The sequence below is a fragment of the Onychostoma macrolepis genome, chromosome 24 (assembly GCF_012432095.1).
Source record: "Onychostoma macrolepis isolate SWU-2019 chromosome 24, ASM1243209v1, whole genome shotgun sequence".
Lineage (NCBI taxonomy): Eukaryota > Metazoa > Chordata > Actinopteri > Cypriniformes > Cyprinidae > Onychostoma > Onychostoma macrolepis.
Window position 1 is genome coordinate 13,102,613 of NC_081178.1, and position 15,295 is coordinate 13,117,907.

General features: G+C 35.1%; 1 protein-coding gene across 1 annotated transcript in view; it reads right to left on the bottom strand.

Moving 5' to 3' along the window:
- Positions 1–14,987, bottom strand: part of c24h8orf34 (chromosome 24 C8orf34 homolog) — a 91,322-nt gene extending 76,335 nt beyond the window's left edge. Inside the window, exons 1-3 of the mRNA XM_058765638.1 lie at positions 14,659–14,987; positions 1,747–1,891; positions 1,537–1,668 (exon numbers count right to left, since the gene is read on the bottom strand). Of these exons, the coding sequence (XP_058621621.1) occupies positions 1,537–1,668; positions 1,747–1,891; positions 14,659–14,727 (346 nt within the window). The 5' untranslated portion in view covers positions 14,728–14,987. The remainder of the gene's footprint in view (positions 1–1,536; positions 1,669–1,746; positions 1,892–14,658) is intronic.
- Between the last annotated feature and the right edge of the window lie 308 nt (positions 14,988–15,295).

The following is a 15,295-nucleotide window of genomic DNA, read 5'->3' on the forward strand; positions in this document are numbered from 1 at the left end:
CTCAGTTTTATTCAGTGGCCCAAACTGAGAAAAAAAAAAAAAAATCATATTTGGTGCAGATGTTGTTATTCATAGGGCCAAAAAGTAATACAATTCTGATATCCTGTAAATCAATAAGATCTTTATAATATACTTATTACAAATGAATAAATATCATTCTATATCTCCCAATAACATCTCTTAGTAATATTATATTTAAATTCTTATTTTTATGATCAAAACTCTAGATTCTGATGTTTACTTTATAAAAATCAGTAAAGATTTCACAGCAAAAAGACGATAACCTAAAGTGGGCCGTTTTTAGAATTATATTAAAAGACCTTTTACTTGCTAAAAAAGTAAATATTAGTCAGATGACAGAAGGCATGTAGTATATTGTGTACAAAAACAAAGTTTTGATCTTACTAATAATATAGAGGCCTTAAAAAATTCCGTATTGAATATGATAAAGTAGGTTAACTGCATATGTAAATGCACTCAGTGACTTGTGTGTTTTTGTGTTCCATTACCACAGTACACAAAATTAATGAATAATAACTTAGTTCACCCAAAAATGAAAATTCTGTCATTAATTACTCACCCTCATGTCGTTCCAATCCTGTAAAACCTTTGTTCATCTTCAGAACACAAATTAAGATATTTTTGATATCTTAAATATCTTAAAAGTATTCTTGTAGCTTCATAAAATTAAGGTTGTACCACAGATGCATGGACTATTTTAATGAGGTCCTTGCTACCTTTCTGGGCCTTGAATGTGTCAGTTGTGTTACTATCTATGCAGGGTCAGAAAGCTCCTGGATTTCATCAAAAACATCTTAATTTGTGTTCTGAAGATGAACAAAGGTCTTACAGGTTTGGAACGACATGAGGGTGAGTAATTAATGACAGAATTTTCATTTTTGGGTGAACTATCCCTTTAATTTTGAGCCTTTCCTGAAATAAAGCTCTTTTTTCATCCTTTTTAGATCTTGGAAGTGTCTACATTCATTTTAAGGAAAAGAGTAAAAAGGTCGTGCAGGAAATTTGGAAGGACATTAATAAACAATTGAAAATTTGCTTGAACTAATGCTTTAAAATATAAGAACAAAAAATAGAAACAAAATCACTTGATTTTATAATTCACTGATGTGAAAACCATCTAAATAAGTCAACTGGAAATGGGCACAGGCACACATCCACAGTTTAAAATGGGGTTACATGTATTTACAATCTCCCTTCGTGCCATTTCTCCAAAACTGGCCGACAGCCTCCACTCAGGCAGAAATAGAACCGCTGTCAGTAACAGAGCATCATATTAAATTATTAAAGACGCTGATACGAGTTACTCTCTCAGCAATACATATCACTCAGAGCTCATGCTGATATCCTCCATAATGGCACTATCTAAAGATAGAAGTCGTCATTGTTCACTAATGTACAGACGGTCTCCTCTATTTCTGATCTCTGAAAATGCTCGGCTGATCTCAGATTAACAGCCAGCCGAATCACATAAAACTGATGTAATGACACTAGCTTCTCTCTTGCAGCGGGACTCACATGATTTAGACTCAGGAGACGGAGGGGAAATGTTGGACACGGCCAGGTCACTCTTTGATTTCTTGGGCTTCTTGGGATGGATCTGCCAAGGTTTTTCATAACCCCTGGAGTCCCGTCGTGTGCCTTTGTATTCTACAGAGAGAGAAACTGGTAGTGATCTACATTTTCTCTATGTGTGAAACAGCTTGAAGGATTCTGAACTATACCCACCTGAGGAGCTCTCGGCCCACAGTGCTGCAGATCCCGACAGGGTCCTCTGAATCCTTCCGGGACTCTCCTGCTTGGTTTGCAGATGGCCAATGAGGAAAGGAATGGGGTGGTCTGGTGTCTCAGTTATCAGTTTGGTCATCATCTCCTATCAGAGCCAAACAAAAAGCGATCAGAGTACAGACGTGCAGCATGTGAGTAAATGCCAGAGAACTTGTGCTAAAGTAGCACATTGTCAAGCCAGCTTGCGTCGTGCCAACCTGAATCAGCAGCGCTGGCAAGCTTTCACCATCAGGAAAACTAATTAGGTAATTGGTCAGCGAAATATTCTCACACTGATATTGAGTATTATATGAGCTATAGCATGCAAGAGGGTATTGCTGGAGGCTAACTGACAAGATGGAAGGCTAAAAATTAGATTTATGTTTAAAAAAAAAAATTGCTGGTAGGCATCATCCAAATTAAATTTCAAATGTGTTAAGCCAAAAGTTTTTGAAGCGGGGGTCTGCAAAAGGAGTGTTAGTGGAACGTTAGATTGTAGTTTTAGTGATGAGGGGTATCTGCAGAGTTGTTAAAAGCATATTTAAGACTTTTTTTAGTCCTGTAAGACCTGCACAAATAAAATGAACAGTGTCCATACAGAACAAACCAAATAATATAAACAGACACACATTCAACTACAAAACAGTGTAACTAAAAGTTTAAAATGCTCAAGACATTCAATATACATTGTTATGTGTATATGTATTAATATGTATTGACGTTAATATAGTGATGTATAAATACATATGAATTAGAGGTTGATCGACGTGAGCTTTTGCTCATATGATAATGTGTTTAAATAAAGGCAACACTGATAAAACCTATATATTACATTTGTAAAATAATGATACATTTTTTAACACGTTTACACAATTTAACGTCATTATGGTTTCATTCATTCTGTTTGGAAGTCGTTATTACTCACAGCTGTTTTATTCTAATGACAGCCCTATTTTTAATTGTATGAAATGTAAACAAAAGCCTAATATTAAGTTGAAAAAAAATACTGTTAAATTAATTGAAGGTAAATATTTTCAAGTTAATTAAATAAAAATGTATTATAAAAAAAAAAATGTAAAAATCTAAAATAATTAGTGCTGTCAAACGATTAATCGAATCCAAAATAAAAGTTTTTGGTTTACATATGTGTGTGTACTGTGTATTTTTATTATGTATATATAAATACAAACACATGCATGTGTGTGTGTGTGTGTGTGTGTGTGTGTGTGTGTGTATATATATATATATATATATATATATATATATATATATATATATATATATATATATATATATGAAAAATATGTTATGTTAATATATTTATGTATAATATAAAATATAAGAATATAAATATATAAATGTATATGCACATGTAAATATATGAAAAATATATATTCTATGTGTGTGTATTTATATATACATAATAAATATACACAGTACACATACATATATTATATAAACAAAAACCTTTATTTTGGATGTGATTAATCACTTGACAGCACTAAAAATAATATGATACAAACTATTTTTAAGTAAACAAAAGTAAAAACAACACACTGTCCATAATATCACATGACTAGCACTATTATCACACTGTAAAAACGGGTATGTTTTATATATTTTTGGAAGATACCATGTGGGAGAGCATCATATTTAGGGGTTTTTGTATCAAATTGTTTGAAACCAATAAGATGTTTCCATCACAAAAAAAAAAAAAAAAAATCTGATTTCTGGAAATTTGTTTTCCTCTAATATACTGTAATCACAAAGAAAATCCAGTCCGCACAAAATCAGATTTACTAGAGAAAGCACCCTTCAGTTGCAATTTGCTTCGTTATTAACCAAAGTTGTGTTGAAAACACAAATTTACCCTTCTCTGGAAAAACAACTTTTTTCCAATTATGACTTTTTCTGAGTTGTAAAAACAAAATTAGACATTTGGTAAATAAGTCTAGTGCATGTAAAAACAGCTTTTATCAGTTTCCACTTCCACGAAACAAAGCATCAGTGCTGTGTTACAAGCCAGACAATCACAACAAGATGGTAGATGTAAACGCAATAATTACGACACGTAAGCCTTGTAGGGCAATTAAACTAACCTAGCAACAGGGGGCACATAAAAGAGAGCTGTAATTTGTGGGTTTAGCAGGAAGTAAATTGAGCAGGGCTGTGTTACTGTAACTACCCCAGACTCCCCAGTGAGTAATTGCCCTTGTGGTAAACAGGAAAGCACGGTGTGGATTAGCACACACTCGTTTCAAGAATGCAAAGCATTTGATACTATCTGAGAGGGGTTTTCCCTGCCTACTTCACTGACCTCTTTAATAAAGATGTCAACAGGGTGATGATACGGTTGGAAGTTGCAGCCAATGAGAAAGGCTTACTTACAGTAATTAAGATACTAATCTGCATGATGGAGAGCATGCATAGACATACTGAAATTTAGGTCAAAAATCCCTGCACAGAAATAAGCTTTTCAATTGATTTTCTTGCATCATCAGGATGGAGAAACACAGGATCTCTCGATCATGCTGACAGACTGGGGAAATTGGCAGGAGGAGGCAATCTCAGCCTTTCTAATAGACAAACTGACTGCAAGCCAAGTTCAGTGCCAGTTTTAAAGAACAAGCTCTGTTGTGGACGACATTTCCAAAGCACTTCCTTCAGCCATTGACATTCTGTGTCAGAGAATGTTTGTAGTACTACTCTTACTATTTCTGCAATAGTATGTGAACCATGCACAGTAAGCACATTTTCATGCATAAAACACCAGGTGATCTACTACATCTGCCAAAATGTGCAAGGTACAGCATGGCCAAAATACTGCATCCCACAATGCAATGTGCTTGACTTTGACCTTCCTTATCCAACCTGAAGAGTGAATCGAAAGTAATATCAGTTCTGAGTTCTAACGTACTCCAATATTAACAAGGGTTAGTACTTCAAATGTATCACAAAAATGTATTAAACATTTGCCATTTTTAAGCAATATTTTTTTGTTTTGTTTTACAGGCTATTAAGACTTGTTTTCAGTATATATTAAATTAATCTAAGATTTTTTTTTTTTTTTTTCTAGTTTCAAGCATAAACTAACAAATGTATTTATTTATTTATTTATTTATTCTTTAGGAACATTTTTAAACAATTTTGCACATAAAATAATCCTGCTGGTTAAATAGAAATGCCCTGAAAGGGGTTTGAGACATTAATAATCAATCTGATTAAAGTGTTTATTTAATGTTATATGTGTAAAAATGCTGCTGCAATTGGTTATAACAACTTGACATTTGTTGTGATAGCTTAATATCCAAATCCAAACAAAATTAAAGTTAATTAAATTTTTAATTTTATATCAAGCAGGAACACCTTATTTTATAAATCTGAAACAACACATTATAATTATAATAATAATAAAATAAATATTTTTACCATTCAGATGGACAGTTTAGATGTTGATGTTGTAAACAAACAGTCCTTCATGACTGGTTGAAATAACATCCAAATTGGTTTCATTAGACATTTACATTTATGCATTCAGCATACACTTTTATCCAAAGCGACAGTGCATTCAGGATATCATTTTTTTATCAGTACATGTGTTCCCTGGGAATTGAACCCACAACCTTTTGCATTGCTAATGCAATGCTCTACCACTGAGCCAAAGGAACATAACATATTATCTTCGCTCTTGCTGACACAAATTCTCTTGATATCTTCTGTTCTGTTCACGTCCTTGAAGTGTCTTCCTTTAGCAGAGTTCATGAGTGTTTTCAGCTGAGCTATCATGAGTCATGAGGATACTGATACTGTGTGTTTACCACAGACTGTCTCAGTCACTGCCAGAAACTCTTCAGAAAATGAAGCAACAATTCCTTGTTAAGGGATTAAAATGAATGATTTACTATAATCTCCTGACTCACTGTCTAGACACAGTATGGATAAGTTATTAATATGTTGCCACTATTGATCTTACTGTATATATATGGTGACTTTTTAACCAGAGCTCAGCTTTGCTTGAGACTGCACTCTCGTTATTCCTCTGATTGCTTCATTTATGCCTTACGTCACAGCAGGGAGACGCTGACTGAAGGCTGGGACAGAGTTCTGGATGGGTTCCAGCCCTTGAGACAGAAGACGGAGGAAAGGCAAGGAGTGGTACACCCGCAAAGAGCGACACAGACAACATAACAACTAATTTACATATAAAATATTAAACAAGAAGAATGTTATATATATACAGTGGCATGTATACATGTATACAGTTAGGAATAATTAAGATTCATTCATTCATTCATTTATTTGAAATCTATTATCCCACCAAGTATTTAATTGAACAAAACACAGTAAAAACAGCAATATTGTCAAATAGTATTGCAATTGAAAACAACAGTTTCTGTATGAATATATTTTAAAATAACTGGTGATTTTAAATCAGCTGATTTTAAAATGCATTATGGTTTTCACAAAAATATTAAGCTGCCAAAATGTTTTTATTTTTATTTTATTTTTTTATGCTGATAATAATAAGAATCATTATTAATAACTGAGCACCAGTAATAACTGATTATAACTGAGTACCAAATCAGCATATTAGAATGATTTCTGAAGGATCACGTGACACTGAAGATTGAAGTAATGGCAGCTGAAAATTCAGCTTTGCATCACAGGAATAAATTAAATTTGAAAATATATTAAAATAGAAAACAGTTATTTTAAATTGTAAATATTTCATAATATTTTTATCAAATAAATGCAGTCTTGGTGAGCATAACAGATCATAATTAAGTGCATAATTAAGATTTGGTTACATCGTTGCCAAAATCATTCAGTGCAGTCTGTGATCAGACTTTCTTTATTGCTTTAACTTTCTTTTTACAGTACGTTGACTAAGATATCTACTTAAACCACCTAACCTTTTCACAAGTCCAGAAAGTTGCTGAAAAAAATATAAACTCATGATGAATGTGCACAAGACCACACAACGAGGGATTTACCTTTAATTACATTGTTCGACAACAGTCATACAGATCAGAAGCGTTGTGAAAAAAATTTGATAATCACAGACTTTCCCATCTGGAGGGCGTCACATTTCTTAATAAGGAATCGCTACATGTTCAGACATGTCAATTTGGCCATGATTTGATCACGGGACCCACTTAATATTGCATTTATTTCACTTCTGACTGTCAGGTGAGCTTGTCTCATAATGCAGGGCATTTGCTCAAGATCAACAGAGGGGAGCTCATGCTGCGCTGACGCCTCGGGTGTCTGCGGGTCACTGAAACATTAATTAGTGCACAGACAACCAAGAAACCTCTATAAATAAAGGCAAGAGAGGTAACTCTCTATCTCCTCTCCATTATCCAACCCTGCTGCGAGTGTGTGTCTCTCCTCAGGGTACTGTGCAGAGCTGTCTGTGTGTGTGTGTGTGTGTGTGTGTGTGTGTATGTGCAGCCCCTCTGCTGTAATTAACGAAGTCTCAACAAGACCTACATAGTTTGTCTCATTTAAGGTTGTCTATTGAATGACAGAAAATGGTTCCCTATCATACATCCCCCAAAAATATCCCATTAAGTTATAGGCTCCCAATCCCATCTGAACTTTTTGACTGAAACCTATGATATATCTGTATTACCCAGTGAGATACACCAACCCAGACTGACCAGTTCTTGAGGTTTCAATTGCCTGTGGTAATTTTCAATTACAAGTGGGAAATGTAATGATTCTCCAGCCAATTGGTTTTATCGATATTCTGTGTGCTGATGTAGCATTCAATTTGTCACTTGTGGGATACTGAGGAGCTTCATAATGACAGTTGCTGCTCAAGAAATTTAGAGCCAGAGGATCTCAAATATTTAAAAAATACTGGTCAATACAAAACAAAGCCATGGTCAACAAGTGTACAAAACAAACTTATTTGTTATTCAGTATTTCATTGCGTTTTTATTTGGACTCAACACAAATGCTGACAGACCACCAGCACAATTGTGTGATGTTGCTTTTATATTTTGTTTATTTTTAGTTCCAAATGAAGTCAAAGCAGTTCAAAACATTAAATCATTCTATGAACGAATTGGTTGAGCGAACGATTTAATGACTCATTCACTGAAACAGACTGTGTGCAAAATCGAATACTCTTTTGATTATATACTTCTTTTTAATAAGTAATAACCTCACAACTGTTAAAACTTAGATTCTTTATAGTGTGAATGTGTGAAGTCTGAATTTAATCCAATTTAACGTTTATATTTAAAGTACATTTTCCCTTTTTTCTCCAAATAATTTCAAATATCAGTATTCAAGTTTTTAACATCAAAGCATTATTTATGCAATTGTAACTGCAGGTTAAATGCATTCATGTCTTGCATTAAACAGCCCGTGTGAATGCTTCTAAATGCAACTTCAGAAGTAGATTCTGTGCTCTGCATTGCAAACCCAAATTCTGTTGATACTGATTTCATTTGATTGCTAACAGCACTATAGTGTCTTACTATATGAATTTATTGATTAAATGTAAGAATTTGACACAAAAGATGATGCATACATTTAATTAGGTTTAAAAAAAAATTGGCCTTATATAGATAAAAATGCCCATAAAAGGTAAAAATCAACTTAAAATTATTGGAAAAGTTCATTTCTGTTAATCCTCCAAATGAATCACTGCACAGAATTTGAAGAATATCAAAAGCTTTGTGAGTCAGCTGTCCACAGCAGCCCTAAATCTAAGTACCAGCACAATAACACACTCAGCAAAATATCGTCTAATTATCATTATCGAAAAAAAGGCCAGAAAATATTGAGATATCATTTTTTTTGTCATTATTGCACACCCCTACCTACTGGCATAACGATTTAACCTGCAGAAAAATCCCTGCCACTAATGCACAGATACAGTGCTGTTGAACTAAATATCACTTTTCAAAATGACATTATTAGTGATGGGGTAACTGACATTAAATACCTTTGGGAAGCTGACAAGCTGTAATCCATGTAAAACTATTCTGAACAGCATTTTGGCATCTCTTTTACAATTATTATGCAAGGCTATATTCATTAGTCAAATTGCATGACCTTTTTAAATGAACCACTGAAGGCAAAGAGCGTGAACAAGAAAAAGGGTAAATCACTGCACATAAAATATTACGTTCCTTATACATCCTGTTTGGTGATGTTAGTGGTGCAGAAATCACACACTGCAGCTTTAAGCCACAGGTACAGCAAGCTAAGGAGAAACTAGAAGAACAGAAATTACCAAACAACCTTCAACCCCTAGTTCCTTCACACCAAGAGTTCAGTGAACATCGGCTGACACTATTTCAGCGAGGTCTAGGCTGTGATCCTTACACAGAGCCCTGGAGAAGCTGAGCCGCACAAATTACACTATACACTGAATGACTTTTCTAGAACAAAGCAATGCACTCTGGGCCAGTGTACCCTTGACTCTGAAATGCATTGGGATGGTCTTATGGCAAAAAAAAGCTTTCTTGTAAATCTTGCATTTACATCCCTTATGATATAACACAATGGCTAGACCCCATAAATAAGCATCCACGCCATCATGGAGGCCAAAAATGGAGGTTTGTTTCTTCATCGGAACAGATTTGGAGAAATTTAGTATTATTTGCTCACCAATTATTTACAGGGAATGGGTGCCGTCAGAATGAGAGTCCAAACAGCTGATAAAAAAACATCACTTCCTCCAGAGAAAATGTCCAACCTCTGTTCATAAATCATAAATCCGCCAACATACTTGTTTAGAACTGCTTTGGACTGTAAACGGTGCTTGATCAGTGCATATTTCTCTCCTGATTCAGATGACTTTTCCAATTGAGAAAGCAATATTATGGATAGAGGACATGTATTTTAGCTCGCAGAAACAGTTAAAAATGGGTTTGTTTATTACAAACAAGCAGCTTTTTGCTTCACAAGATGTTAATTGATGGACTGGAGTCTTGTGGATTACTTGTGAATTATTGTCATGTTTTAACGGCACCCATTTACCACAAATGAGCCATTTGTGAGCAAATTATGTAATGCTAAATTTGGTCCCACTTTATATTAGATGGCCTTAACTACTATGTACTTACATTTAAATTAATCATTTGGTACAATGCACTTATTGTGTACATACATGTTTTTACATTGTACTTATATTTTTAAAAATACCTATATGTAGTTACATCTGTAATTCATTTCTGTAATTACATTTATAATTACACTGTTGACCCATCCCTTACACCTTAACCTTAAACCTACCCAAACCACCAAATCTGTCCTTAACCTTACCCATATCCCATCTCAATAGCAGCAAAAGTGTTTTGCAATACAATATGAGCACAATAAGTACATTGTACTTATTTTTTGATGCAAGTACATAGTAGTTAAGGCCACCTAATATAAAGTGTGACCCTAAATTTCTCCACCTCTGTTCCAATGATGAAACAAACTCATCTACATTTTGGGTGGCCTGATGTTCAGCGATTTTTCATTGGGTGAACTATTCTTAAACAAAAATGCTTCCCCCACTGTGAGGGAGAGAAATCGGGGCTAATAAAAGTACAAGATTTCTGCCGAGTTTTTATGTGGCTCAGTAAACTGCAAGTACTGTCTGTGACAGCTGCAAATCAAACCTCCAGCCATAATGATACGATTCCAGTATACACATATACACATACTGTCCAAATGAAAACTATATTAACCTTATATGTTCCGAATACTGAAATGACTTGTATGTTGGTGCCTGTGGTTTTATTGCTTGAATGCATTAGTATGCTAATCAAACCTCCATTTGCTCAAGCTACAGTGTATTTTGTGGGTGAACGCACAATTCTCACAACAGAGATCAATTATGCTGCTGCTTTACAAACATTTCACTCCCTTTATTGCACTGCCTACAACCATTACACTGCGAGACGACCACTTTGATTGGCTATTGATAGCCTGTTTTCCTGTTCCTGCCCCAAACTTGTTCTCGTCACAGCTGAGTGGAACAAATAATCGCTGCAACCGCCTATGAGGCTATGAATTCTGCTATCCGCTTCTCTCTGCGTCCTTAGTCCTAGGTTTGTTTTTACCTTAAAACACTCATCATTTATTCTTTTTATTGCCAAAGCATATAGAACAAAATGAGATTTAAAAAAAAAAAAGAAAAGAGAAAGATATTTCTCAGTACAGATCTTGGGCATCATTAGAAGGCGAATCTTCTAGGAAAGTCTTAAAAAGATGTAAATTAAAATATCTCATCACTAATGAATGCAAAAAAATGCACTCAGGCAAAACAGTTGAAGCTAATCAACACAGCTACAGTATATCTCAACCCTCAACCCCCACACAATATGTCACTCTACTGGAAAATTAAAATAGTTAAAGCCTTTAATTTAGTGCAGGTAGATTTAATTATATTAATTTGAAGGCATATCAGCATGCTGTAAGTGTTGTCTGCTCTGTTACATTTATTCCATTTTTTCCCCCTTTTTCAGAGCAGCCAGAGGGCCGATCACCAATTAACTATGTCGACTCCCATCCAATCTGGATTTAAGTGAAGCGATAAGGTCTTAAAAATGGTAACAAATTGCTCTTCTCTTCTTGCTGCTGCTGACACTGAATGTGTCAGTGTGGTAAGTCAGTTTAAAGAGAGAAAGAACTAGTTTTATAGCATGAATATTCACGTAAGTGGCCAAATTTGGTGGCATACAAATGTAAATCACATTTAAAAAATACTGATCTATAAAATATTTCAGTTCTGTGTTGCCATGTCTCAGTGAGGAAGGTCTGACACTTTAAAGATGCAGCAGCTACAGTCGCCGTCTTATTCCCCAGTCACATGCATATTGCATTCACAGTGACCTCAATTTAAGTTTACTTGGTGACTTCGTTTTTTCAAGAACCGGAAAAGTAGCTTGAGAGGGTCATTTATCATTTTTCCGTACAGTATGTCTGTGTTGCTGTGCCAAAGCATTCGTAGTGAGCACAGTTACAGCATACAATGGAAACACACCGGGCAAACACACCTGCAAAGAGATACTGATAATAGTTATGATGTGCAAACAAACTGAGACTCTATATCAGCTGTTTGCAGTGACATTATAAAACAACAGAGGCAAAGCCTGATGGGCAAAACTGGTGTTCCTGCTTAATATGTTAATATTTGTGTCAATTCAGTGCAAATGAAAAATTAGGGTCACACTTTACGTTACAGTATTTGTGTTACTGTATAATACTAATGAACATATAGCAGGACTGGGGTAAGTTGTCACACACTTTTTTACTCCAGTGAATATAGATAGATGGATAGATAGATAGATAGATAGATAGATAGATAGATAGATAGATAGATAGATAGATAGATAGATAGATAGATAGATAGATAGATAGATAGATAGATAGACATATATAAAGATTTAACATTTTCACCATTGATGCTCAAGAAAAAAGATACAGTACAGTTCACAGGATAGACAATGACCAAGATTGGGTCACGTTGTTGCACTAAGTGGGGTAAGTTGTCACAATACAAGCCTTTGAGCAAAACAGCAATAAATTAAATGAATTAAAAATAAAATAAAATACAAAATCCTTGCCTATGGCTCTAGCATCTCCGCAACCCTACATAGGACAAGCGGTGGATGGATGGATAGGTGGGACATATAAATAAATAAATAAATAATCCCTGCATAGGCAGGGATTATTTATTTATTTATATGTCCCACCTATCCAGAGGCTGTAGCATCCTCACGACCTATCCACGACCTATACAACCTATCCAGAGGCTGTAGCATCCTCACGACCCTACATAGGACAAGCAGTGGATGGATGGATGGATCGGTGGAAAATAAAAATAAAATAAAATAGGGAAACAAACAAACAAAAAACCTTGTCCTGAGAAATTCAGTAAAATAAATTTCAGTTAAAAAAAACCTTCAAACTATTAAACTTTGGGTTTGGAAGGCTTTCAGTTTCACAAAAATTCTATCAGTTTAAGACTAGATGTTCCACCATACAAAACTACTGCAAGAGAAAATACATATTTTTGTTTGGACGTTTTAACTCAAAAACTGCTAGTTATTAGGATACAGACAGTGTGACAACTAGCCCAGTTCTAATCTACTTTCAATTACAGTTACATGTTACTGTATGTGCGCACTATCATATAAAGTTTAATCATCTTTAGAAGTACTATTTGAACTGTCAGACTAACCTGAGGCAGTTTCAAGAGACCATTTATTCGCCTAAACAATTCTCAGATATGAAATACTCCCAAATCAACACACTTCAAAAAGCGACAAAGAGAAAGAAGGAGACAGGCACTCGCGCAAGCCACTCACAGCGTTCACTTCGCGGCGCCGCTGTCCATGGTACTAGGTCACACACGCGCTGCTTTTAGCTTTATTGCTGTTTAATATTCAGCGCATGCACACAGTCCCGGCTACAAGACAGTTGATACATCAGCAGTTTGACTCGTATGGACTGTGCTTCTTACTACAGATGTCTAATGGAGGTAATAGCGTTGGTGGATGACAACGCTATTTTAGTTCATTTTGGTGTGGAGCAGAAAAGTCATTTTTCTCAAGGTGACTGGTGTGTCCATTTTCTGTTGTATCAGACATATTGGTCGGCTACAGTATAATGCCTAGCCTGATACTATTTTCTGTTGCATTTATATATATATATATATATATTATTATTTAATCCATCACACCATACTGATTATCCAATGATGCTGACAGTGCAAAAGTATGGGAGATTGCGGAGTGTAACATTTATTTAAACGTGTGTAACTTAGTGGATTTTTGTGCTATGTGTCTCAAGTTTAGAAATAGGCTAATATTTCCATATTTTATATGTATACTATAAATTTAAGTACTTTAGAAACCTACTCCTAAACTCTTTAAATCAATGACAAATACAAAGACTTCTGCTGTTACATATAGATTGTAACGCCAATTTAACATATGAATGTATTATAGTGTTCAAATGTACGTTTAAACGTTATTAGTATTATGCTATAAACATTTTAAAATGTAAACATATACACTGTTTCATTTGTGCAATCTTAGCAGGTCCAGTAGAAAGAAGTAGCATAACATTAGAAAGCGTTACAACCTTCAATTTTTTTTAACATTACCTCAAAATTGGTTTTGGTCCTATAAATCTTACATTTTTACAGATTCTTACAACTTGTGCTTCATAATTGTCATCTATGATATTAATTTCATCCTTTTTAATTCATTTCCAATTTGTTTAAAACGTTACAACTCGTTACAACTCACCCCGTGTTACAGCATTCCCATGTCTTCATATTTACAGTAGGCTACAGCATGAGCCAAAATACACTAACTATATATTACAAATGTAAAGAAATAACCCAGGAAGACAGCTAATATGAGGCTGACTTTTCCAAAAAACAGTATATTTTAATAGGAAAATCTTGATAGCAGAAACAAAGGCATCAGTTTGGGTTACTGAGAGAAAGCGTCCAGTCAGCAGAAACATCCTCCGTCACATTACCTCAGATTATTTCTATAGACTAGGCTATTATGAGAGCTGAATGCTTTAGTGGCTAATGCAACAAATCAAGTCCAACATCTCTAGTTTTCCACAGTTTCATTGATTGAATGAAGGTAAGTGAATGCAGGAGGCTTTATAAGCGCAAACATCCCGCTTACATTCGTTCACTTCCCAATTCAAACGGATTAAAACACAATCAAATTTTCTTAAAATGCCTTTTGCCATCATTTCATTACAATTCAACTCTATAAGTCACATCTCAATGTGCGTTCGAGCAGACTCAAGTAGCTCCTGCTTCATTCATTTACAATGCAGCAAAATCCCGAGGTGCCTCACGAACATCTTTTGTGAAAAGTTGTAACATACCTCAAACAAGGGTCCGATCTTATTCTTCTCCAGGTATGACTGAATTCTTGACTGCTGTAGAGACGCCATGAGAATGTGTTGCGTTAAACAGCAAAAGGTTTGGATATCGTTAAATATCGCCAAGCATCTTCAAACGTGCGGGACTGCGGACGGATCTCTAGCGCGCAGAGAGCGGACATCCAGCGCTGAGAGCTCGGCTGCTGCTCCAGCACATGCTGAAAGTAACGGGCTTTGCGTCCTCCCTCGGTTTGCTCACTATCTTATCTGATGGGACTATCCCTCCTCCGGTCTCGGCAGAGTAGCTGGCGACGGCTTCTTCTCAAAGCCAATCAAAAACATTACACCTTACATGAATGTTTATTCATTGGCTGTTCAGGTCTGAGAGACCCGCCCTCGTTGTTTACACAGAGTAGCCTAAGTGTCAATATTAAATTTATATGCACGTACTTTGTATGAAACTTGCATTATGAAGAATTCTTATGACTTCTTTATGCTTTATTGCCTACTCTTGTAAATATACCTAAATCAGCCACATTTATTGTGTGTAATCCCAATTTCAAAAGTATAATGCATTAAAATACAAAAGCAACACATTTCATTCTGCGATGCATTATATCATTTTATTTTAAGATGTAAC